The sequence below is a fragment of the Sebastes fasciatus genome, chromosome 18 (genome assembly GCF_043250625.1).
Source record: "Sebastes fasciatus isolate fSebFas1 chromosome 18, fSebFas1.pri, whole genome shotgun sequence".
NCBI lineage: Eukaryota > Metazoa > Chordata > Actinopteri > Perciformes > Sebastidae > Sebastes > Sebastes fasciatus.
The window spans coordinates 16,922,229-16,947,637 of NC_133812.1; the positions used below are offsets into that span (position 1 = coordinate 16,922,229).

The 25,409-nt window shown below is 39.5% G+C and overlaps 2 protein-coding genes across 2 annotated transcripts in view; one reads left to right on the plus strand and one right to left on the minus strand.

Moving 5' to 3' along the window:
- Positions 1-401: 401 nt before the first annotated feature.
- On the minus strand, positions 402-12,992 carry ak9 (adenylate kinase 9). Its single transcript, XM_074616467.1, has 36 exons — positions 12,867-12,992; positions 12,613-12,704; positions 11,338-11,401; positions 11,207-11,259; positions 11,021-11,117; positions 10,800-10,912; positions 10,466-10,627; positions 10,057-10,179; positions 9,499-9,573; positions 9,121-9,222; positions 8,842-8,981; positions 8,444-8,766; positions 7,916-8,037; positions 7,550-7,697; positions 7,345-7,441; positions 7,161-7,246; positions 7,008-7,067; positions 6,668-6,862; positions 6,404-6,549; positions 6,055-6,252; positions 5,612-5,977; positions 5,372-5,493; positions 4,440-4,659; positions 4,277-4,330; positions 3,981-4,193; positions 3,585-3,803; positions 3,231-3,447; positions 2,923-3,124; positions 2,675-2,821; positions 2,331-2,548; positions 2,004-2,200; positions 1,579-1,748; positions 1,197-1,295; positions 926-1,028; positions 729-843; positions 402-589 (listed from the first exon to the last, which is right to left on the minus strand). The coding sequence occupies exons 1-36, from the start codon at positions 12,904-12,906 to the stop codon at positions 402-404; spliced, it is 5,286 nt and encodes a 1,761-aa protein (XP_074472568.1). The 5' UTR covers positions 12,907-12,992.
- Positions 12,993-14,332: 1,340 nt separating this feature from the next.
- Positions 14,333-25,409, plus strand: part of fig4a (FIG4 phosphoinositide 5-phosphatase a) — a 53,996-nt gene continuing 42,919 nt past the window's right edge. The window contains exons 1-6 of the mRNA XM_074615578.1: positions 14,333-14,499; positions 14,632-14,742; positions 17,232-17,330; positions 19,211-19,334; positions 23,879-24,035; positions 24,753-24,803. Of these exons, the coding sequence (XP_074471679.1) occupies positions 14,677-14,742; positions 17,232-17,330; positions 19,211-19,334; positions 23,879-24,035; positions 24,753-24,803 (497 nt within the window). The 5' untranslated portion in view covers positions 14,333-14,499; positions 14,632-14,676. The remainder of the gene's footprint in view (positions 14,500-14,631; positions 14,743-17,231; positions 17,331-19,210; positions 19,335-23,878; positions 24,036-24,752; positions 24,804-25,409) is intronic.

The following is a 25,409-nucleotide window of genomic DNA, read 5'->3' on the forward strand; positions in this document are numbered from 1 at the left end:
ATAATATGAATATAAATAAACACAAAGGCAAAACAAAGCCTCTACTTATTAAAGATAGAAAACGTATAGATTTTCTTCATGAAGATTAACTGCAAAAAATGGATACTTGCTCAGTTTTAAACGGACGGGGGGATTTGTTGTCGATAATGCGACCTACAAACAGGTGCAGATGGAGAGCAATTTACTGCTAACAGAGGCCAATCTCCGCTCCATCATATTCTGAATTAATTCTGCATTCAAGTAGCTTAACATTTCATTTAGAGTCTCTTTCATTATATTGACAGATTAAAGAGTTTTATATATCGTGGAAACCAGAGGCCATTACCCCGAGAACGATTGTTTCTTTCATTTTGTGTTGTGTGTGATGCAAGAAAAGGAAAGTTCAGCGTCCACTAGACACATCACGGCTCTCCCAAAGCCAGGAACCTGTTCAGTTTGAACTCAAAGTCAATGGGCCGTTCACTGGGAGGCCTGTAGTTGCCTCTCATTGTTGCGCTCAGGTAGGGAATGAGCGCACAGTGCTCCTCAAACAAGGCCAGCTTCTTTTTGTACTTCTGGCGGATGTAGTCTGTGCTCTTGTGGTTGAAAGCTGTAAAAAAAAAAAAGATTTAATTCATTACTTGGATAAAAAGCAACAGTAAATAGATGAATAAAATAGCACTTTACATAATTACCATCTAAGCAATTCACAGATAATATTCTATTTTGACCTTTGACATCTCACTTACCTTTCAGATAGAAGGCCACATAGAGGAGTGATGATCTTTGTATACTGATGAAGGGATACTTTGGTTTGAGACACCCAACCGCCGTCATGGCCTTGATGACTGATACTGACACACCCTGAAAAAATACAGGCTTATCTCAAAGCAGGGCAGACTTCAGAAACATACCTTATATCAAATGATGTTTTTGTGTGTCTGACCTGCTCCAGGTAGCCCAGCGTTGGGAGGGAGGTGAGCGGTACAGGGATGCACAGAGGAGGAACTTTACTGGGCAGCTTCTGGTTCCAGTAGGTTTCAGGAGTCCTCGAAAGATAACATACGTATCAACACCAACTTTCACTCGTTAGCCAAATAATACTACACTGTCTTTAATAAAAGTAGTGGGAAGTCTTTTAGATACTATTGATATGCACAACTGAATAAAACTTGTGAAAAGAAAATGAACTGAAATACAAAGAGATAGCTCCGCACCTCATAAACTTGTCCTGTTTCTCCTTCGTCTCAAAAATGTAGATCCGTTCTCTGTATTCAACAGCGTACTCCATCTTTCCCCGAACCAGAGCTTCATACCTGAGGACAGATGTACCTTCAATGAACAGAGAACTATCTAATACTCATGAAATGGTGAATCCCAGAAATCAGTGGGTACTAACAAAATAAGAAGAAATCGTGGACACAAACAAAAAGGAGGAAATTTGTTCTTATATCACTTCCTGCATGAGGCCCATTGTCCGTACATATTTCAGTACACACAGGAGTCCCTTTGCACTGACTTGTTTTGTTTTGGGTCTAAGAAAATGTCTTCTGTACATGTCAGAATTAGATTTGAACATTAAAAGGGGGAATAGTGTACCTTTGCTTTCCATCCAGATAAGTGACCGGGCAGAAGCCCTTCAGCTCAACTTGCTGTGGGAACTTGTTCTTCACCTGGATCTCAGTTAGCTTTCTTGGCAGCAGGTGGGCTTGTGGGAGAGCGTGTGGGCCGTCAGGATTCACAAACTCATCTGGAGTGTTCAGGAACCGCTGTAGCAGAGAGAGCAACATAAAAGAGTTAACACAGTGTTAACATTATTTATTTGCACATTGAATCTGCTATTATAAATGCAACTTTAAAAAATGTTTGTATTTTGTTTATCCCTCATGATTTCACAGTATGGAATAGAAACCTGGACAGAAAATAGAAATATCTGAAAAGAATAAAATCAAGCTTAATTTTGCCTTGAACTCTTTTCCATACCATTTGTGAATTTGACCCTCCGTGGGCTCCACTAAACTGACCTCTAAATGGTCTTCTTCACACATCCTGTAATAGCGTCCCCTGTACTCAGCTGCATGAGTTAAGGCTGCAATCTCTGAGCAGTCCACCAGGTGGTGCTGTAGAGCCAGGCAGACTGGACAGTAGTGATCAAACTCTCCGAGCCGACACTGCAGCTCTTTGGGTGTGATGCACATTCTGTTGATGCAGGCTGCTTGTTCTGCAAAATTAAAAATCGCATGTCATTTTAAGAGTGATCTAGATTAAATGTAAGTTTTCAATGCATACATTGGCATTACTTTAGGTATAAAAAGCCTTGCTGAGCTGATGCATAAGCTTTCAGTACTTACTGCTGAACGTCCTCTCCAGGTAGCTGTGGATGTATTTCATGCTGATGCTGGCCTCCTTTATAATGCTGTCCCAGATCCACCATTTGCTCTTCAAGCCATCGTGCTGGATCCAGTTCTGGTGTTGTTCCTGAAAATGTGGCCTCACATGCTCCATCTCCTTCTTGTAAAGGGAGTTATGATTGTGGAGGATCTCTGAGCTGTCGTGCATCAGGTGAGGCCTGCAGTGAGAGGAGAGAGGGGGGGGACACAACACATTTTATTTGAGGGTTTGTGATTTTCAACAGCTCTCAGACTTGTGATTTCTGATGTTTATCTATAGTTGCTATTGATGCGTATTCTCTCACTTGTCGGGCTTCATCTTGTCCAGAAGGCCTCTCTTCAGCACCTCAACTGTGTCCAGCTCCAGCTCAACTACTAACATGGGGATGATGCTCCGAGATTCCATCAGCTCTGTCTGCTTTAGTGTCTTCGGAAAGCCATCCAACACGTACCTGGGACGCCAATAAATATTGTCTTCACAGACACCCTCAAGCAAAAATAATAGAGAACAGCATGTGCAGATTTCTTGACTCTAAATGGAACACACGCTTACCCTCGAATGCAGCAGACCAAGCTCAAGAGGGCCACCTCCAGACACTCAATGGCCAGTTCATCAGGCACGATGAGGCCCTGGGAGAGATGCTTTTTCATCTGGACAGCCAGATCAGTGTCCGGCTGATTTTGAAGCACCATACGCATAACGCCGCCAATGGACAGACAGGCCAAGCCGTATTTCTGAGCGAACATCTGCGCCACTGGAGAGTCAAAGCAAAGTGAGAGAAATGCAGAACGTGATTAAAAGAAAGAAGAGAGATATAAGCGTTTCAGAAACAACTCTGAGTGGATGATTTTGAGTTTTACCAGTGGTTTTTCCAGATTTGGGCGGTCCAACAACAGCTATTCTAACAGGAAAGGGCGGGAAAGGCTTTGGCTGCTGGAGGTACTTCAAGGGGTTCAGCATAAATGTGTTGCGGTTCTCCTTAGATGCAAAGAAGTAGATGTACTGATTGAAGATCAGGGGATATGTGGTGTTGAGGGGCCACTGCAGAGGCTGGATCAAATCTCTCTCTTTGTATTGCTGTAGAGGGGGGAATGTTTGTGGATAAAACAATATGTTACAAAAGAGAAAAGGTTCAAGTATTTAAAATAACAATCATGGCCTCATCCCGCAGATGCTAAAAAAAGACATGATGGCCATTCCTAAAAGATGTCTACCTGTATGGGGTCCCAGCAGCCAAAGCCACTGTGGACCTTATAAGAGGAGAGCAGCAGCTTGTGTGCCAGGTTGTATGAAATGGGCTGGCACTTCTGGAAGAGCGACTCCCTGTCGGTCAGCAGGGGCTGGATCTTCTGGAGCAGCCCATGCTGCACAATGCGGGGCTTGCGAGATGCGCCGATCAGCACTTTGGATATGTTTAGTTCACTCAGGAGCTCCTGATGATAGAACGGCACAAAGCAAGTACAAGTATGATGACAATTTGTTTCACTTATTATTACCTTGTTTGTTATGGCAATTGTAAAACTAGTCTCAATCTTATGTAACGTATATATAACTCTCCTGACTGTCCCAAAAGTAAATATCAAATAATAGTAGAAATGATATCTTTGTACCGTCACAGTAAGAACGCTGTTTTCATCTGTCACATAACGATCTGCTATCTCCATCTCCAACCTATCAGACGCTGCGTCCTCAGTCTCCTCGTTCAAGTCTTCATCATCCTCATCTGAAGGAAACTCCTCCTCCAGCATGGCCTCTATCTCATCCTCTATGTTGCCTTCAGTTTCATCCTCATCATCGTCTTCTTCTTCCCCACGATGTCTGAGCTGGTGAGATGGAGACAGGAGGAAGAGGGGGGTTTAAGCAGTGATGGAGAGGGGATGACAATGGTTATAAAGAGTTTTCTTACATTTGATTTAGCATCCTTTCTGAGTTCAGCCCTTCTCTTGGCAATGTCCTTCTCCTGTACCAAAGAGATAGAGATACTCACATAATCTAGAATCATTGTCAGGACAGACACCAGGAATAATGCATGATAATAAAGTTATTCTACCAAGCTGTCACTTGCTTACCCGCTTCTTCTTCTGTAGATCACGAAGGAGGTCCAGCTGTGCTTCACGGTGGTTGCGGCGCTCACGCCAGCTCTCCAGGTATGTTGGTAACAGACGCTGCTGAACATCCATGACATCCACCACCAACATTACAATTACGTCAGGGAAAAGCTGTCGTTGCGACATGAACTCCACCTCTTCGTGATTGTGAGGGAAGCCTTCCAGAATAAAACCTGTAGACCTGCAAGATAGGTCAACAAATACCTTGTGGTGTCAGGTGTACAAAAAGAACCCACACACATACATACATGTAGGCAATGTACATAAATACATGAAATAATGCATATATAATGAATTTAGGTAAACAAAGTGTAAAATATTATACATATTTTTTGTAAAATATTATACATATTTTACACTTTGTTTACCTAAATTCATTATATATGCATTTTTTTTCATAAAGTGTATATGTGTGAAAGGTCTGTATGTGAGCCTGGGTTTTTAAGAGGTGAAAGGAGAAGAAAGTATGCTTATGCGCTTACTTGTTGAGAGTTAGATGAGTAAATGGATACTGCTCTCATGTCTGTTCAGTAAATATGAACTATGATTATGACTATGATAAATATGAATGACTTTAAACATGAATTTGACGTTTTTACACTTCTGTTTTTGTGCGGATTAAAAAAACAAGATACAACAGATTGATTTTGTTGCCTTTAGAAAGAGCCAGGCTTGCTTTTTCCCCCTATTTCCAGTCTTTATGCTAAGCTAAGCAAGCTTACCATTAAGCAAGTAGCTTCATATTACACATACATCTATGAGAGTATGGTATCAAACTTCTCATCTAACTCTCAGCAAGACCGCAAATTAGCGCATTTCCCAATATGTCAAACTTTTCCTTTAAGGAGGGGCAGGAAGTGTGTGTTTGTGTGTGTGTGTGTGTGTGCAACTACATGTATGGTTCCTGTTTCCAGTATGGTGTGATAACCATATCCAGGATCTGTGGAGTCAGTGGCTCTCCATCAGACAGGTAGGCTTTGATGGCCCTTTCCTCATCAGTCAGGACCACTGCCGGCTGAAGACACACAAAAGCAAATACACAATAATTCAGTGTCAAAATATCATAATTCACCACAATTTGAGGCATCATAATATTGGAAATCTTGCTGTAGAGAAAGTTTACAGAAGCTGACCTCAATGTTATTCACGTTGACGTTGATCTCCTCCGTCTCCTTCTCCTCCGTCTCCTTCTCATCCGTCTCCTTCTCATCCGTCTCCTTCTCATCCGTCTCCTTCTCATCCGTCTCCTTCTCATCCGTCTCCTTCTCATCCTCCCCCCTGGCTTCCTCTATCAGGGCCTCCAAGTCCACAGCAGACTCCTCTGAAAGATCTACCTCATCAGAATAAGGTACCCGCTCCTTTGTCTTGGCCACGAGGAGCATTTGGAGTAGCTCCCTGAACTGAATATGGAAGATGCCAAGCTGCTTGGCGAGCCACTCACCATGAGTGGACTTGCCTGACCCTCGGGTGCCAACCAAAAAGATCCGCAGGGCAGGAGGCTTGGATAGAAGAAGATAAGAAACTTGTTAGGGATTTATTTTTAGCTTTTTCTTTCTCTTCTTATGTCAGCTTGTACCTTGAGAGGCTCAGTCTGTACAACAAATTCTGCCGGGTTTTTAAGGAAGGAGTCCCTTGCTTCTGGGCTTGAGAAGTAGTAGGTCTTCTCACGGTACTTGGCTGCAATTTCCTCCTCCAAGGGCACCAGGACGTTATGTTCTTTTAAGGCCACGGGGCAGAAATGATGGGTGTCGCCTAATAGTCTCTTGGCTGTTGTCTCCTCCGGCTTTCATTGAGAGGAAGGAGATGCAGTTTGGTTATATTATTAATTGACAACAAAGCAGTAAAACGGGCCTGTATCTTCAGTACCTTCAATTGTAAATAGGATTATAAATCTGTAGAAGTCAAAAAAGACTTTGTTTACTGACTTCCTCCTCCTCCTCCTCCTCCTCTTCTGTGTCGTTGTCACTGCTGCTTTCCTCGGCTCTCTCCAGCTCAGCTAAGGCCTCCATATCCTCGGCCTCCTTGTCCAGGTCCATCTCTGTCAGTTCACAGGACACATACTCAAAGGGTTCTGAAAATCATGCATGTAAACCAGATTGGATCAGGAGTTTTTCTTACCAAACATGGCATCTAGTAGTACAGTAGTAGTGGAGTAACAAAAATTCAACTTCAGTAAAAGTTGCACTCACTCTTCATCTGAAGGATTATCTCTTTAAGCAGGTCCTCGGGGCTTTTGCCGCCAATTTCCAGTTCTGAGTGGGTGATGGTTAGAGCGTACTGAATTTCGTCCCAATCGGACACAAACTTTTGCATTTGCTGTTCATAGTCATTCATCTCCGGGCCGTCTTGATCACCCAAGTCCCACTGATCAGGTAGTACCACAGCTTGAGCAACACAGAAAGGAGAATGAGATGGATAGATTTGATGGAAAAACCTTTTTTTTTCAGTTCAATGCTGCTTTTAGGGCGCTTACATACAGTATAGTTTGTGTGGGATTTGAAACAACAGAGTGGAATAAAAATGTCTCACCTTCCTTTTGGATAACGGCAGGTTGTTGAGAGCTGCTGGTGTCAGATTCTTCAGGATTTTCTACAAAGGAAATGAATGAATGCTTTAAAAACAGTGCTGGTCAAATTCAACAGGATTAGGGAGCCTTTGTGAATTTAGACAGACAGATGGTACCTTCGCTCTCTTCGGCAACTGTCTCTAGATTTGTTAGCAGCTCTGCAGGCTTGGCCTCTACCTCTGATTCTGGCTCCTTCTGGTCTCTAAAATGGAGAGAAATTAAGAACAAAAGCTGCATAAAAAATCCATTTCAGATATACCAACCCATACAATTTGATGGCACAATTGCAACTGCACTCACAAGGCCTGTTTCTCCTTCTCAGATTGCTCGTCCTGCAAGCTCTTCCTCGCTATTTTGTCCACGCTGTCCTCGTTTGTCTCGTGCAATCTCTTCAAAACTGTTAAACACATTGAAGTGCAGTGATACATGAACAGTGACAAATAGACTCAAGTCTATATATATATACAACAAGTTGTTTGTGATGCATTGTTTCTGTGTCTCGTACCCTGTTTGCTATCACTCTCTCTGAGACAGAAGAGGAAGTCTGGCAGGACTTCAGATTGCTCTAAGGCATCCATTTGGGAATAGTCCTTGGGAAAGTTGTCAAGCACCCAGCCAGTTCTGACATCTGCATCAGTGTCAGCCTCTTCAATCTGTGACATCAGAATTATAGTCACCACCACTGCAAACTGTTTCTAGATGCAGGCCTCCATCTAAATCCCATTAATCTCATAAATGTTTTTCTTACAAATCAATTCAGTACATTTTAAAATATTCTACCAACAGTCAAAAAAAAATATAGGAGTGATCATTTTTTAGGACCAAAAAGTTTGTGTAAATGCAGCTGCCATGTTACAGATTTTCGACATACCTCTTTTACACGCCTCTTCAGTACCTCAGCATACAGGCTGAGAGGATGCGTGCCATGGGCTTTTGGGGCTTTTTCCAGCGCACTGAGCACCATGGCTTTTACCTCTGGATGATCCTCTGTCACTGAGAACAGCAGAAAATTTGTGATGTATACAGTATATGTAAAAATATTTAAAAAAGGTTCATTTGTATGTCATTTTGTCTGCCTGTGTGTTTGTGGCAGAGAGAGACAGAAAGAGAATATTTCAACATCTTACCTTCTACAGAATTTGTTTCATCTGATGAAATAAAATATCAGAACATTAATTCCGTGTATAACAGTATAAGTCACAAAAGTACAAATAATGCTTTATACTACATGATATTTTCAAGGTGAAATAACACATTTGTTAGAAGAATAGTTATTAAGCTATGACACATTACAGTTATCTCAAAAATAACATTGTTGTCTCTTACTGTATACAACTGTACAGGTGATAGTTAAAATCACCATCATCATCATCATCATCATCAACAAAGCTCAACTTGCCTAAATTCTGTCCGCCCTCCCGCTCCATCTTCATCTTGATTCTCTCTATAGCGACCTGCGTCGTCTCTTCTCTGATTTTGTCGAGCCTCTCCTGCTCGACCTTGGCCAGAAACGACTGCACCAACGCCGGCACATCAAGCACCGATGCATTGTATTGCTGAGCTAGAAGCTTACACAGAGTGCTCTTCCCCGCCTGTGGAGGTCCGATGATGGAAACTCTGCACGGGGGACTGGGCATCGGAGGAAGTAAGTACCGTCGGGGGTTTGTGACAAACTTCTGGGCGGCCTCCGGAGATGAGAGGACGTACATTTTGTCCTGGAAGCTGCACAGGGGTTGAAATGAGAGTTGAAGCTGGATAGATTCCTCACCTGGCCACAGCCTACAAAAGATCACTCACCCCACACAAAAGTCAGGCTTGCCAGGAATGACCTTGCCCTCCCTCAGAGCAACGGGACACGTTCGGCCCCAGCGGCTCCTTCTCCATCCGAAGCCAGGGGCCGCTGTCCTGGAGGAGGACATAATTCTCACTAGATCGTCCTGGAAAAGAGATGAAGGACTCAGGATTAAACTACTTCTTGCTTAATTAGGAGTGGATTCAATGAAGGGAGTATGTTTAAAACGCCTGTCCTTAAAAAAAAAATAATACACCAACAGAATATAGTCAATAATTGCAGACCGTGTGAATGTCCTCTTGCAGTTCTTCATCATCAGTATGATGGAGGATGACTGGAATGGGGACACGCTTTATTGCCATGGATCCAAGACGGGACATTACACACTAGAGAAAAAACAATCACCAAAATAGAGTCAGTCCACTGAAGGCAGTAGGTAGTTGAACATGCACATTTATGCTCAAACACACACACATACACTTCACACACACTGTATCACATTTAAGCCAGCACCAGACCAACATTGCCTGCGAATTAAAAACATACTTCAGTGACAAAATCAATTCAAAACAGCATATGACATGCAAAATTGTATTGTTTATTATATTGTTTGTGTAGCATGTGTTTCCTGCATATGGTTCATTTATCCTTAGTGTCTTTACCGAGTGCAGCTCTTCAGGTGTGTTGTTTCCATCCAGCTCCAGCAGGTAGAGGGGGTTGTGGTTGGTCATGTAGTCCTGAAAAAAAAAATCAATTTACTGGTTTTAATAAAAGTTTAATTTAGTAACCAGAGTGTTTTTGCTTTTGTCCGGAGGGAAACTCATTTAACTCTTCATCTGATTTAATTTAGAACAGAATATTAAACTGGGTCTTTAGATCAGGCTGTTAGTCTGTCAGACCATCTCTTTATCAGCAGTTATAGCTCCGATAACATCACTGGTCTGATTTTGACCAAACATGAAACAACTTGTTATCTCTGACAGGACTCTGACAGGCGTGTAAGTAAAAATCACCCCGATTGCCTCGTCAGAGCTGTCTGGAATTTATCATGTGACTGCACATAATCTAAACACAAAGATCATCATTTATTGTGTGTAAGAAATAGATGACTTCATTTCAAATGATTAGCCTAACTAATAGCTGCATTGTGCGTGGGGGAGTGACATGTTTATTTAATTTGTGTGAGCCATTCAGAAATATTGGAGCCCTGGGTAACTCACCTCCAGCGGTTTGAGCATGGTATCCTTGTACATGTTGATTCTATTTAAAGCATTTCCGGCCAAATTCTCTGGTGTCCACACCATGTGGTCAATGATATCCTTTTTGAGTTCTTCTCCATCGTCCTGCAAGCGGAAAAAAATAAAATAAAGAAAAGCTGTATTTGTATAATAGGAAATCATGACAGCACAGATAGCTTTCTTGTTTAAGGTTTAAAGTTGATGGTTGTGATAAGAATTAGTCATCGGAAAATATAAACTAAATTAGAATGAAAAAAGTATTAAACTGTTTACTGTGTCCAAATAATACAACATAATGAAATAGGTAATAATAATAGTCATAATAATCCAAAACACAAAAGACAGGAAAGGTTAAACCCAGTGGCAAGAGGTGTTTTCCTTTAAGCCATACCAGCTCCTCCTCATCCTCCTCATCCTCCGTTTCCTCATCAATGTCAACCGTCTCCGTGTTAAACACCTCCTCATGCTGCCACTGATCCCTGTTGTACAGCTGCCCCGTCTCAGGGTTCTGCTTCAGACTTGACAGCCGATGGACCAGGTCTTTGTCTGCAAACTGGTGGAAGAAGGTAGCAGTGTTAAGTTCTCAGATGTACAAACCTTTGTCAGAATATGAACTTTCAAAGTGCAAAATACTTAAAAGGTTCATTTAAAAAGAAGAGATATTGCTTGAATCAATTGCCGGATGATGCAATGTACCTCTCTAAATAGAGTGACATGTGGGTTACCTTGATGTTGATGATGAAATCAGGTGTTAGTTTGAGGTTTTTAATCAGCTCAATCTGCTTATGAATCGTCAGATCGTCTTCTGACATGAACGGCAGGCAGCTCAGCACATACCCTGTATTACAACACATGTATTATCAAGTGCAAGCAGAGGCAGAGCTCACATTCTGGTGTTTTGAATGACCAAGATCACTATAATGAAACTTTGAGCTACATGATTTACCATAGTGCTCCACATCTGGTGAGTCAAGCCTGGCAAGAATCAGCTGGAGCACCATGTCTTCTGGTACACTTTTCCCCTTAGATAAGATACTCAAGAGCTAAAACGGTAAAAAAAAGAAGCTATTCATACACCATCAAATATATGGAAAACACTTGACATATAAAAGGATTAACCTTTGATACTCACCTCTTTGCCTTGCTCTGTTTTAATCTTAATGTGTGTGTTGAGCAGATCTGTGTCTGAAATATTACAAAAGCTGATGAGAGATTTCTGAATTAATTTGGGACAAGGACCAGAAATACAGCGATTGTACTTACCATTAATTAAGATACACTGCCAGGACTCTGCAATATTTTTGGCCAAGGTGGTTTTGCCAACACCCTGAAACAAAGAATGACACAAAATTGATATGGAGTCAGTGGGTTATATGACATGGACGGTATTAGAAGAAAAAAAATGCCAGTGTTGTGGTTCAATTGTAGGGGGCTGGTAGCACAGTGTTTGTGGTTGGTGAGTGGAGACACCTGGAAGCTTCTATACTGCATCCAACAATGTTCAATTTACAGCAAACCTACATTCTTACAGCCTATAACATTTAGGACTTGATTTGTTACCAAATTTCCAGTCTTGTCTGAAAGTAAGGACACTATTAGGCTACATGTTTGACAGCCTACTCAGCAAATAAAGTACATATACTAAAACACTATTATATATTTATTTGAGAATAAGTACATGTATTTCAAGTGAACTAAAGTACAACTTAAAACTAACTTAGAATAAAGTACTCTTTATGTAAGTATTTCATAAGTGCACTAAATTACCACTATAAGTATTTGCAATTTAATATGCATTTTTAAAAGTACTCATGTGTCTGTTTTTGATGTGTATGTGTGTATACATGATAATCCTGCATACATGAAATTATAACTGTATTTACATTAGTTGATTTGGATAAAATTAAAAAAGTTTGCAGATAAAATTAGGTGATTTCTTTTGCACACTTTTTTGTTTAAATGCCATATTATCCTAATAAAGAAGTGTCTTTATTGATATACAGTATACAATAAAGACATAAATAAATCTGCATATCTTTATATATACAACCTGTGGAAACTGGTTTGCATAAAAATATGTTAACTACATATTTTTTTTAATTAAATAATAATAAAATGTAAAAATGCATGTATGTTTAAATACATTACATTATATATGTGCAAAACAAATGTTTGCCACATATTCACACTTAAAGTTCTCCATATATGTGGAAAATAAATAATGGAATCTAGTATATGCACATATTTGTCACCTTATATGAAAAACTTAAAATATGTTTGAACATATAATGTTAAATATATGTGTCTGAATCTCAAACATGTTCATATAATATGTACCAGTATTAAATATATTATATATGTTGTCCATATCTAAATAGCAAGTGATGATGGGACATGTCATGGTGTGTTCAAACCTTCACCTTTACCCTAAGGAAGAACCATTTATGGATGTGTGTGTAGTTACCTTAGAAACCATTTCTGATTGTGTTGTATTACATTTTGTATTGTATGTGTTTGTGTAAAAGAAAAATACATTACCGGTCTTCCAACTATGATGAAACAGGTGGGTTTGGCAAGAAGACCTTCTCTCTCAGCCTCATCTTCTAGTAGGTTGTCCAATAAACGGTCAGCTTAAATAGAATAACAATGTACAGAGAGGATCAAAAGTCATAAACAGAAAACAGTGATGGTCACTTTCTGGTAACATATCTGATGAGCTCTACCTATCAAAATGATCGATAGAAAAAGTTAATTAACGTAACTGCTGTCATATTTCAATAGAATTTACTTACCGTTATTTTGGGGCATTCTTATATCCTTTATTTTAATCATGTTAAACTTTTATCATCGTTTGTTGACTAGGATAACTACCTTATTATCCTAACGTTGGGTATCCAAGGTTACCGTATACGGTTACCGTAGCAACTAACAAACTGGAGGAGGAGAGGGGTAGTGATGGGAATTACGGCTCTTTTTAGTGAGCCAGATCATTTGGCTCAGCTCACCAAGAAGATCCGGCTCTTTCGGCTCCCAAACGGCTCTTCATTTTACCACTTCTGCCTTTTTATAATTCAGACAAATTTAGAGAATTTGTTTTGATCTATGATTAGTATGTGTGCACATATATCACTTCAAAATAATTATACTAAACCTTATAATATCCGGAATATCATAACTTTACATGCTGCTTTGTTTCCGACTGTCACTCATCTTGACCTCTCCCTCCTGCTCTGTACCTGTAGACCATCAGCGCGCCGCGCCCCTCCCTGCTTGATGGTATGATCCTTGTCTGTCATCACCTGATTGGTCGCACGGACGTCATTAACACAACATTCAGTCACAGTCAGTGCACGGAGTGCCCGTGGCGCGGAGAAGATCGTCCTATCATTCTGCCTTGAATTAAAGGGACTGTTTGTAACTTTTTACACATATAAATCTACTGGGTCGGTTTCCCATGCGCGCTCGCATATGCACACTCTCGTGTGGCTACGCTGTTCAGACTCCTTGTGGAAACGTACCATCAGACTCCAACACAAACTACACAGAAGCACCAAAACCTCAAAGTTATATCTAGTGAAGCCAGTCTTGCAAAGCGAGTAACATTATCGTCTCCGACCGGGTGCCGGAGGGAGACGCCAGCACCCGGTCGGAGACGATAACGTTACTATTCCTGCTTCAGCCTCCAAAGCCAACACTAGGATCAGCATTGCTTCATGGAGAGACCTTCGTCTGGTCAGCTAACATTACTGCCAAGCAGGTGAAATATAGAGAGATATACTGTGGTTTTAGCTGACGTGTGTCGCCTCACTGTTTTGAGCGATGCTCGTTCATGTCTATTTAGAGCTAGCAAGCGCGAACCCGACGCTGACTTTTGTTGACTTAACGGCCACAGGTGTCGCTGTTAACAAGCATTTCTGAGTCTTACAAACAGTCCCTTTAAAAAAAAAGAAAAAGGTCTCTCGGACGGGAGCCGGCTCCCATCGTTCACTTAAAAGTGCCGGCTCTTTGAACCGGCTCGTTCGCGGTCGACCCATCACTAGAGGGGGGAGCTTTTCACCTTTGTAGCTAACAAGCTTTCTTTATGTATTGAAGGTAAGTTTGCCTCGTTAAGGGATGTGTGTTCTCAGTTATTTACACTTATAAACTCATATAACTGTTATCTGCGAGTGAAAGGCAAAAAACGAGCATATTTTAAATCGCATTTTCAGCCCTTAGTTAGAGCTTTTTGACTCTGCGAGCCACCGTATCAGCTGACAGGAGACAGTCACCTGACTAAAACAAAGTCATGTTGCATCCTTGCTAGTCGTTTGCAGGTTTAACATACACAATTAATGAATTAAAACACGTTCAAAGAAGTTCAGACTGCCAGAGGTGATGCATATTATCCACACACATCTATGGGGATGATTTGTGGCTAAATTACTGGTGAGTAACGTGAGTAATATTGATGCACACAGTTTCATGTTTAGCTAACTTATGTTGTCTCTTGTGTTCTATGATGTGAAGTAAATGGATTTTCATAATGTGTTTCATCATGTGTTTTCGTTCGCTTTTCAGCTCTTCAGCTGTCTCTCCTGTATTGTGACTGTTTAGAGGATAAACATGCCTCAGTCGGCTGCTACCACCATCAGTGGGATCCAGAAGATGGTTCTGTATGAAACCAGAGCTGTAAGTCTGTCATGCTTGTTATGATCACTGTGTTTTCATGACTTGCAAATCAGTATGTTCTTAGGTTGCACCTGCAAGTAGCCAGCAACATCTCTTTTCAAATTACATCACATGTCCATCATGTTAAAATTGCTTTTTTTGCTCTCCTGATACTATAATAATAATAATAATAATAATAATAATAATAATAATAATAATAATAATTATTATTATTTTATTTGTAGAGCACTTTTCAAGCCCAAAGCACAACGTGCTTTCCAAAAAAAATTCACATCATATACAGCAGAATACAAACATAAATAATGAAATAAAAAACAATAGAATGGGAAAATAAAGAAACAAGCATATGCATATTCATATAATTACATATGCACATACATACACATCAGCATACAAAAGACTATAATTCAGCTGATTGAAAAAGCCATTCTATAAAAGTGAGTTTTAAGACAGGATTTATAAATCGTGACAGAGTGTGCTGATCTGATGCTCATTGGAAGACTGTTCCAGAGTCGGGGAGTTAGTACTGCAAAAGCTCAATCACCTTTTGTTTTTAACCTGGTCTTTGACAATGAGCTGACTGCAAGAAGAGGATGAGAAAAAAAAGCTTATGTTTCATAATTTTATTCATCAAAAGAAATCTACCTGCAGCACACCTATTTTTTATTTGCAGCAACCTGCTTTATATTCATACAGGTCCACCCCTTTTCTCCTTGGAGCTACCTAACCCTATTTTGTGCCTCTCATGTGTAATCATTCAAGATTCAAGATTCACTTTATTGTCATTTCACTGAGTATTTGCATACACACAAGAAAACGAAATATTGTTTCTCCCAGCTCCCGTCAGTGCATTAAAAAGGATAGAATAAATAAGTATTAAAATGAACAATACCTAAAAATAGCAATAAAAATATAAAATAAGTAAACGTTTCAGACACAATTTCACACAATTTGCAGCCATACACCCAATTTGCATTCGTGTTTAGCAGCAGAGAAAAGTGCATTTATGTCCATAGTAAAGTGCTGTTTGCATTACTGTTCCAAAACCTACCTCTTCCCAGACGGCAGGAGGGAGAACAGGCCGTGAGAAGGGTGGTGAAGGTCCTTGATGATGGAGGAAACCCTGCGAATGCAGCGCTGCTGGTAGAGCTCCATCAGGGAATCCATGTATTAGAGGCACAAACTGTGGCACAATTATTTATTCAGGACAGACAATATTCAGTCCATAACAGCCAAAAATCCATCGCTTCTTTTAAGTATTTATCGCTCCTGCTGAAATGTGGACTCTAGTGATGGATTTCCTAATCTCACTGATGTAAGAAAGCCACGCTTAATCTATGATTTTTAACATTTAAAAAAGCTCAAAGATGTAAACATGAGGGTGGAGAAGGATGTAGAGCTCCTGTAAGATTGTGATTCCCTGTCTGTAAACACTAGATGGCAGCAAAAGGGTGTTTGTGATGAGTTGCTACTCAGGTATATACCAAGTCTACTTTGATTTACCATGACCTCCATAGTGTCAATTTACAGGGTCAAGACAGTCAGAATGATGACATTTTGCCAGCCAAAATTACCTGCAAATATTGAGTTTAGACACATTTGGTATAAATATGCGCACTTGACTTCTTTCCTACGTTTCTAAATTGTGTGTAATTTCTTTTTTCAATGACTTAAAATGACAACAGTGTTAAAATATAGATGTGCTATAACATGTACAACTGATGGCTGATCAATAGTCACAAACATTAAGACGGTAAGGCAGGAAAACATTTGTCACAGTGCAGCTATCATAACTTCTTATTGAAGCTCTGTCAGCCCATTTTACTCATCAGTGGATGAACTGACTGCCTAACTATTGTGGACAAAGTGGGCTCCATAGGATAGTGTGGCTGGAACAGGACAAAATGGCTCGAATGGTGGCGGACTGTACTGATACATTGTGTTCCAATCTAATGTTCTTCAGAGGACAGAAAAAATCTTAAGCCATGTGTGAGAAAAATAATGACTTGAAAGAAAAAGTAATACAAGAAAGACACACATCTCTTAACAATGGACATATTAGAATGTAGCCTTGTGATCAAATATGCGCTGAGCCCACATTTACACTAGACTATAGCTACTCTAATTCCAATGTATATTCTCAGATATGATACATATCTGCCATAAATTCCTTTTGTGTATAATTTCATATTTATTTCTAATTGGGCAGCAGAGAAAATGTTGCACATTATAGGAAAAAAGCCTGAAGAAAGTGAGACTTTGACAATTAGACTGTACTGTAGAAAGCTGCCTTGTAGATTTGAAAACATGTCTTCTCTAAGACACATTATCCTACTGTGTTCTTATGCAATCACACAAGTAAAAGGATCATTATTGTAATCAGTGTGCACGTATTCCCAGAGGCAGCTATGTAAGCTATATGTCAAACACCAGCTCTGCAATCATTTATCATAGTTATCGTGTTTTCATGCTTTTATGTTTCTTTCCAGAGGTATTTTTTGGTGGGGACCAATCAGGCACAGACCAAACACAGAGTCCTGAAGATTGACCGCACAGAACCTAAAGACCTGGCCATAATCGACGATAAGGTAAGGTGCTGACTTTCCACCAGAGTTAGCACAGTGTTAATGTATATGATTATGTAATACAGTACAGCACGCTTGGGTAAAATTGTACAATAACTCAGCCTGTCCCAAGTGTATTATGGATGACAGCTTAGCTGATGAGTGCTGCATGTATGCGCCTCCTTTTCTCTCCACTGCCCATTACCAGGATCTATGGGCTGGGATTTGATTTGTTTATTCGTGTTGTGGGTGATTACGATTGTGATGTGTTTGTTATTGTGACTAAATATCCATCACCCCACCCTCTCATTCCTGATATTATACTGAGCTTGGGAACCCTGTTTGTTTTTTTTCATTTGAGTGGCATAGTAGAATGTTACAGAGTGTGGGTGCTTGAGAATGTAATGAAGAAATGGAGGTGAGCAGGTTTAAAGCTGGAAACACAGCCTCATCTTTCACGCTCTCTCGATTAATATGTAAGAAAAGCTGACACATATAATAACTATAGGGCTGTGTGTTGGCAAGAATCTGGCGATACGATACATATCATAATACAGGGGTTACGTATACTGTATCGTAGGGCTGTAACTAATGATTATTTTCATTGTCGATTATTTTCTCGATTAATCGATTAGTTGTTTTGTCTATAAAATGTCAGAAAATGGTGATAAATGATTATCAGTGTTTCCCAAAGCCCAAGATGACGTCCTCAAATGTCTTGTTTCGTCCACAACTCAAAGATATTCAGTTTACTGTCATAGAGGAGTAAAAAAAAAAAAAAAATGTACACATTTAAGGCTGGAATCAGAGAATTTAGACCTTTTTATTTTTCTTAAAAATTGATCCATCGATTATCAAAATAGTTGGCGATTAATTTAATAGTTGACTAACTAATTAATTAACTAATTAATCGTTGCAGCTCTACTGTATTGCGATATATTGCAAGTTTTTCAATCTAATTTTAGGAAAAACTGTCATAGTATGAAGAACACAACACCATATGCATAAAATCTGAGTAAAAAATTATAACCTTTTTTTATGCAATCAGAACAGTGAGATCAGCATTTGCATTTATCACAATCCCTGTTACATCCAACATGCCACGAATATTTGCATGTAAACTATTGATTAAAAATCAATACAGTGTTTTGGAGAATTGATACAGTATCACAAAACATACTCAAGTGTATCAATATTTTCTTACACCCCTACACATAATGAAATAAAAGGCTGCGTAGAACCTTGTTATATTGCTGATATGAATAAAGGTTATACAGTGAGCTCAAGAAGTGAAATAATTTGATATTTTCCCCTTCTTATTGCATTTTGCAGAAGAATTGCATTTAATAACACCAAAAAAAATCATACACAAATACTGCATACTATAATACTGCATTTTTCTGTTGTACCTGTTGTGCAGAATTTAAATTGTGATATGGATGAAGAAGGTTCCTGTACAGATAACTGCATGTAAAACTTGTTGGTCTGTTTGCATTTCTTTTCATAGTTGTTTATTCATTACACTATTGCAGGAAGAATTTGGAGAGCTGCTAATCTATTTCAGTCTTAATTGCCTCACTGAGGATCAATCTTAAACCCTTTTGCAGAAAAGGAAATTGATTAAACAAAGCCTGCTAGTCATTTGACTTATTATTGAACAGAAAAGCATTTTATATACAAGTCTCACCGGCTCTGAATTAAGTTATTAGTTGAAAATTAGCCCCCATAAGAAGCAACTTGTCTTTTGAGAAAGAAATACATCATGCCCTGTTTTTTTCTGTTGTTGTAAGGTAAAATTAACAATATGGACATTATGCACATAAATAAACAGCTGCTTACAACTCTATTCATGTATATATATATATATATATATATATATATATCTTGTGCGTGTGTATTTGTAGCATGTGTACAGCCAGCAAGAGGTTCGGGAGTTGCTGGGCCGCCTGGACCTGGGCAACCGCACCAAGATTGGCCAAAAGGGTTCCTCGGGCCTGTCCAGGGCTGTCTCAGCATTTGGCATTGTGGGTGAGTACAGTCCCTCCACTCTCTTCTTCACCATTGTGGGGCACAACGATGTCACCACGTAACCACATCTCCAAAGCATTTAGTTCTACCGATGTGCTTATTGACCTGGTTTTGCATATTACTGTAAGTGCTGGAGATGGAAAAACATAGCATAAAAGGAACACCTGGCAGTACATTGTTATTCACTACAATATATCCCTCGTTACCACTACTGCTACCTTTGTGGAGGTTATAATGTTCAATTTTCAGGTCTCAAATCATGGCCATCAGTGGTGCATTCAGGAGCAACAAGAAGCTTTTTTGTTCTCACATTTTTATTACTTTCCCTTTTCTTTTGTAGAAAACCAGGTCAAAAGAAACTATAGCAATATTGTTATGGAGAGCTGTCTATAACTGTAATAGTGATAGACAGTGCCTATTGAAACTATTTTGTATTTTACGTTGTTTTGAATTCATATTATATAGTAGAGTTCTGTTTTCACTTGGGCATTAAAGGGTCTTTTTCTGTTGATCAGTGTCAAAAAAGTCACATGAATACTTTTTATAGGCACTGTATTTTTTATTATATAAACTACATTGTGTTACTTAAAACTAATCTTAACACAAAACATTTTTTAAAATTACAACATTTCCGTTGGTGTTGAAAAAAGGGTAAGAAATGTAATTAAAAACCGTTTATATAATTAGTTTCTGGGAAATGGCAAACCGTTAAATCACAGTGTAACACATCATTCTTGATTCATTTTGGAAGGAAAAATAGGACACCCCCTCTGTGCGCCTCTGTGCTTTGGACACTGCCCTAGAGATCCACTTACAATTAGTGCAACCTCAAGGTTTATTTAAAGCATTTAATGTGTGTCTTTTCTGGCCCCTTTTGTTAACCCTAGACATGGAACCTGGGTCACTCTAATTTTTTCAGGTCAACTTGTTCTCTCCGTCTGCTCCATATACAGTATGAAAGCCAAGGTTTGTGTCATATGAGAAGTTTGTGTAACTGATCATCACACTCTGTACGTCCTCCGCCGCCTGTGTTTACACTCCAGTGACTGTGTGGAAAGTAATTGGTGTGGCTGAGCTATGAGTTTCACGTACGTACTGCATGACCAGCCCTCAAGTCATGACCTACATTTTGTGTCTCACACATTCTAATATACACAACAGAAGAGCGCTTGAATTTGTCCCGATAACCTGTCTTGGTAACTAACTGTAAGCAGGACCCGTCATATTGAGCCTTGATCATTTCCGTCTCTCTGTACTCTGGATGGGTTATTAATCATTTCTGTGGCAGAGAAAATCTACTTTTTAGAGTCCGGGTTATATTTAAAATGTAAACTTCAAAAAAGATAAGGGCATGGTGAAAACCTGAACACAACCTATATTCACAGAGCCTCCCATAATACATAATACTGACAGAGAATTGCATTAAATGTTCCTGAAAATAACAGTAAAACTCATCTCTGCTGCAGTATTCACAGGAAATCTGCTTGTATCAGTTTATGAGTTGTTCTGTACGATTTGTGTTATGCATTGAATATAATATGAAATACCCATAAAATATGTCACTTAGTCAGGGGTTGTCAGTTTACTGAATGATAGAAAGAGGTTCCCTTAAGGAAAAAGGTTGGGAACCACTCTTCTAAATGTTTACCTCCAACCGTCATGTTACGGTGCTACCAGCAGGACCAAACCAGACCACCGGATGCTAGCAATTTATAACTAATAATAGGCCATAACAGTAACACTAAGCTAAGAGTTCAGCCTCATCGTTGAGGCTGCAGTTGGGTCGGTCACACTGACACAGACATATTCTGACTTTGACGTCTGCTTGGATAAATGAGATGCTTTTTTTCCACTGTGCCCTAATTCCATCTTTGTTCCCAAGCAACTGTTTGCCAAAGTCACAGTGTGTCATTATGACTAAACGAGTGTTTCAACCATGTCGGGTTCGGTCTTTCCTGAGGCACCTTTTTATTACTGTATAAAAAGAGCACCATTATTGTAAGTGGAATTTTATTCTCTTTCATTTGACTGTTTTGTCAGCCTGACCCACCTCTGCCAGGAAGAGACACAATGAACGTAGGAATTGCCATTCAGCAAAGCCACAAGTGAATGAAAATAAAGTTGGCTCTCATTCAAGGCTATCGCTCAGAAGCTTAGTTGATCGTCATTGCGCTGTGAAAATACCTAATATCTGCAAATTTGGATACACCAGCTCATATTTACAGTCAATCCTTACGATGAATGGCCAATAGCCACTCTCAGTCCTCATTAAATTCATCTTTAGTCTAGTGGAGCCTGCAAAGGAGGAATCCGTTTACACATTTGGATTGAATAATTCTGTTGTTGTTTAGCTGAGGTGTCAATGAAGCCAGAAAAAGCATATAACGAAATGCTAAAAAGTTCCCATGTTGATTTTCATTGCTCTCTATACACTTGCTAGACACTCACTCTTTGTCAAATGGGAGTGTAATTGGTCCTTAACAGACAGACCGATTTGCTCCGAATGTTTTCCAGTAATTTACCCAATGTGGATATCTAGTGTAAGAGTGGGAATTAAGATAAGAATGTCTCACAGGTGACTAATTATCATATTATGTGATGCTCAATTTAGCAGAAAAATTGCATGATTTGTTTAAAACAGAATTACAACCATCATCAAAACAGGAGTATTGTCCTAAAAACTTGCTAATTCTGTATATAATATATGCAATAAATGCTTTTGAATTGAAAGTCAAAGTATTACCACATAGAACAGGTTGTTGGCCTTGTAAGGTACTGATAAGTATTCAGATAGGAATGAAAGAATATCTAACGGGTCTGAAATTTAAAACATCACTCAATGTAGTATTTAGACCGACCGAAAAAAAGCTGAGATATCCTGATTTTCAGTCTCTAGTATGGGTCACGCTCCAAAAACACTGGATACTACACTTCCAATTTGATAGTTTTTCATTCCGCCACATTCATGTCATATCAGAGTTACTGTAATTACCAGTTTTCAACTTGTAAATGGCATTTATGTCAGCATCCAAGTTGTAATATTCTGTAAAGTTCGGATATATTCGGATACGTTGGCTTGTTAATAATACGTAAGAGCCTGCAAACCAAATAAAGATAGATGTCTCATGTGAGCCAAAGTCTGTCGTTCAAGATCCATAAACCCATATTTCAAGGGGACCTCAGACGATTTTACACATCAAATCTGTTTACAGGTTTTGGGGAGTAGTCTACTACTGCATCCTGTACATTATGGGAAACAAGTTGTAGAAAGCTTTTTGTGGCTCCAGAGGGAGCTGCGTTAAATCTGATGAATTGCCTCAAGTGATGTCACTCGAGTCAGCATCGGTTTGGGTTGCAGATTACAAGTTTGAAACTGAAAAAATCTGGAGGTGTAGAGTTAGAAAGAAGCGAGCTTACCTGACTCTGTAGCCCGCTTCTCATCTCTGTTTCTGTCCTGGGTCAAGTTGTATTGTGGGCATGGAGGTGCCAGGTTTTGATAAGGAAGAAGAATACGTGGAGTAAAAGGACGATATCTCTGATTCTGCTGCATCGATTCTGATCCTTTGTTTTGAAACTGTCCATCGTAAGTCTGACAATGTTATAGGAATGCAGTGCTAAACCAGTGTACTCTCTCAATTCATTTAGTGCTATATTGGCAGTCCACACATTTATAACCCTCAAACGGCCAACTCTGCAATCACACAACTGCCTTAAGTTGTCTGATAATGTGAATGCTCTGAAGTGTAAACAGGGGGATCTCTGCCATCCACTAAATAAGATGTGAATGCGGCGTTAGACCCTCCCTCCCTGGTAAACACCCACATCTTTCAAACTCCATGCCCCCAGTTTATAATGCAGGCCTTCTGGTAAAAAATAAATCATGTCTCCAAGCCTGAGTAGAGATATCCATTTTACGTGACTTCAGTTAATGTCTTGGATTTAAGAAAGCTCCCTCAAGAGCTAGACAACACATTACAACACCTGCATTTGTAGCCTTCTCTTTGTATGTGGAAACCTAATATGAACCTCATCACAGCACATGGATACGGAGTGATTTTAAATAGTCCAAAAATGTACAAGGGCTTCTTATTCAGGTGCAAAAATGTACTCCGACCATTAAAAAGCACACCCACAGACATCATCCACAACCACTCGTTATGTTTTAAATGTCACTAATAGATACATAGCTCATCAAAAGCTGAAAGCAAATCATCAACAATGTTATGTGATACTTTCTAGGTCAGATTTGAGTTATGTAAGACTAAATGGATCGGAGCGTATAGGTAATTAATAGAAGTATGACACAAACACTCATGATCCACCTCCGCAAATGGAGTTATTCCCTTGTTTGTATAGTCAAAGCTGGAGCTGATTTGCAGGCAGCAGAAAGGTTGACCTAAAAATCACCTCGCTCAGAGGCTTTTATCTCAGCTTCAGTGGCGTCAACTCGTATGAATAACTCAGGTTATGTCAAGGTTAAGGTGGGAAAGAAACATTTGACTAGTTTATTCTAAAAGATTTTAAATTTGTATATTTCTTCACAGGGTTTGTACGTTTCCTCGAGGGGTACTACATCGTGTTGATCACCAAGCGCAGAAAGATGGCCGACATCGGTGGCCACTCCATCTACAAAATTGAAGACACCAGCATGATCTACATCCCCAACGACTCGGTCAGGGTCGCACACCCTGACGAAGCAAGGTACTGTTTCGTTCTCCCTCCTGCGGCCAGTGTTTTTTTTTAACTCTCATATATTCGTGTATACACTAACATACGCACATCCACACTCACTGGACTCACTACAGTCAAGAAATAGTAATGTATTTTTTTGATGAACATTGCAATAGAAAGATATTCTGACTTATGAGTCGAGAAATTCTACACAGTGTCAGAACTCTTAGGAATCAGTTTCAATTTCATGTCTTTGCAATTGTGTGTATATGTGTGTGTGTGCTCGCATTTGTTTTCAAACACACATCTTCATGGACAAGGAAAGTGATATTGAAGATAAACTGTCGCCCCTGTCAGACATGCAACCCTTTAATCTGAATCTAATCCTTTAAACGTTAATCTGATGTCTCAAGCACCACTTTTACATAAAAGTCATGACCCAGTAACATTTCCGTAACACTTTGAACACCAGTTTTAATTGAATGCCATCAGATTAACATAAAGGCAGCAAAAGGTAAAACATGCAGCGATAGAGAGATTTAGGATACATAAAATGTTACTGCCTTCTAAGATCTGTAATAAATGTGTTATCTCAATCATCACAAATGTACCGAATTATGTTGGCGCATAGACTATTATATACTATAGCTTAATAACTTGTTAATAAATTCCCTATATAGATGACTTTTTTTAATACTTATATCAGATGTGTGTTTGACTGACTGAGTTTTTGCTCTCCTTTTGTAGATATGTGCGGATCTTTCAGAATGTGGACTTATCCAGCAACTTCTACTTCAGGTAAGACAAATCCTCTCACAAAAACGAAAAAAAAAAAACATAGTTAGATGATCTATCATTAAAGAGGACCTATTATGCTCATTTTCAGGTGCATACTTGTATTTTGGGTTTCTACTAGAACATGTTTACATGCTTTAATGTTCAAAAAACGCTTTATTTTTTTCGTATTATTTGTGCTGCAGCACCTCTTTTAAGCCTCTGTCTGAAACGCTCTGTTTGAGCTCCCCGCCCCCCCCAAAAAAGCCCGGTCTGTTGTGATTGGTCAGCTGGCCCACTATTGTGATTGGTCACCCGAACTAAACTCTTCGGACTCTGCTCCAGCTCCGCTCTAACTAGCTTTGTTTGAGGGTGTGCCAAATTATCCACTAGGCAGGTATTATGCAAATGTGTTACTTGGTGACATCACCACGCTACGGAAGAAAAGGTGGGACTTCAAGCAAGGTGTTTCAGGCAGTTCAGAAGCAGCGTTTCTGTGGGGGAGAGTAACTCCCTTCGGTGTGGACTTTGGGCTTTGCAACTTTGCAGACCTTTTACATGCACAAAAAGCTATATAACACACTAAAGGAAAGGGAAACCACACAAAAGCATAATATGTCCTTATTAAAT

Coding starts and splice junctions, on each gene's coding strand:
- ak9 (XM_074616467.1), bottom strand. CDS start 12,906: ATGATTAAAATAAAGGATATAAGAATGCCCCAAAATAACG. Junction 12,705..12,866: donor AAGAATGCCCCAAAATAACG/GTAAGTAAATTC, acceptor ATTCTATTTAAG/CTGACCGTTTATTGGACAAC. Junction 11,118..11,206: donor AAACAGAGCAAGGCAAAGAG/GTGAGTATCAAA, acceptor TTACCGTTTTAG/CTCTTGAGTATCTTATCTAA.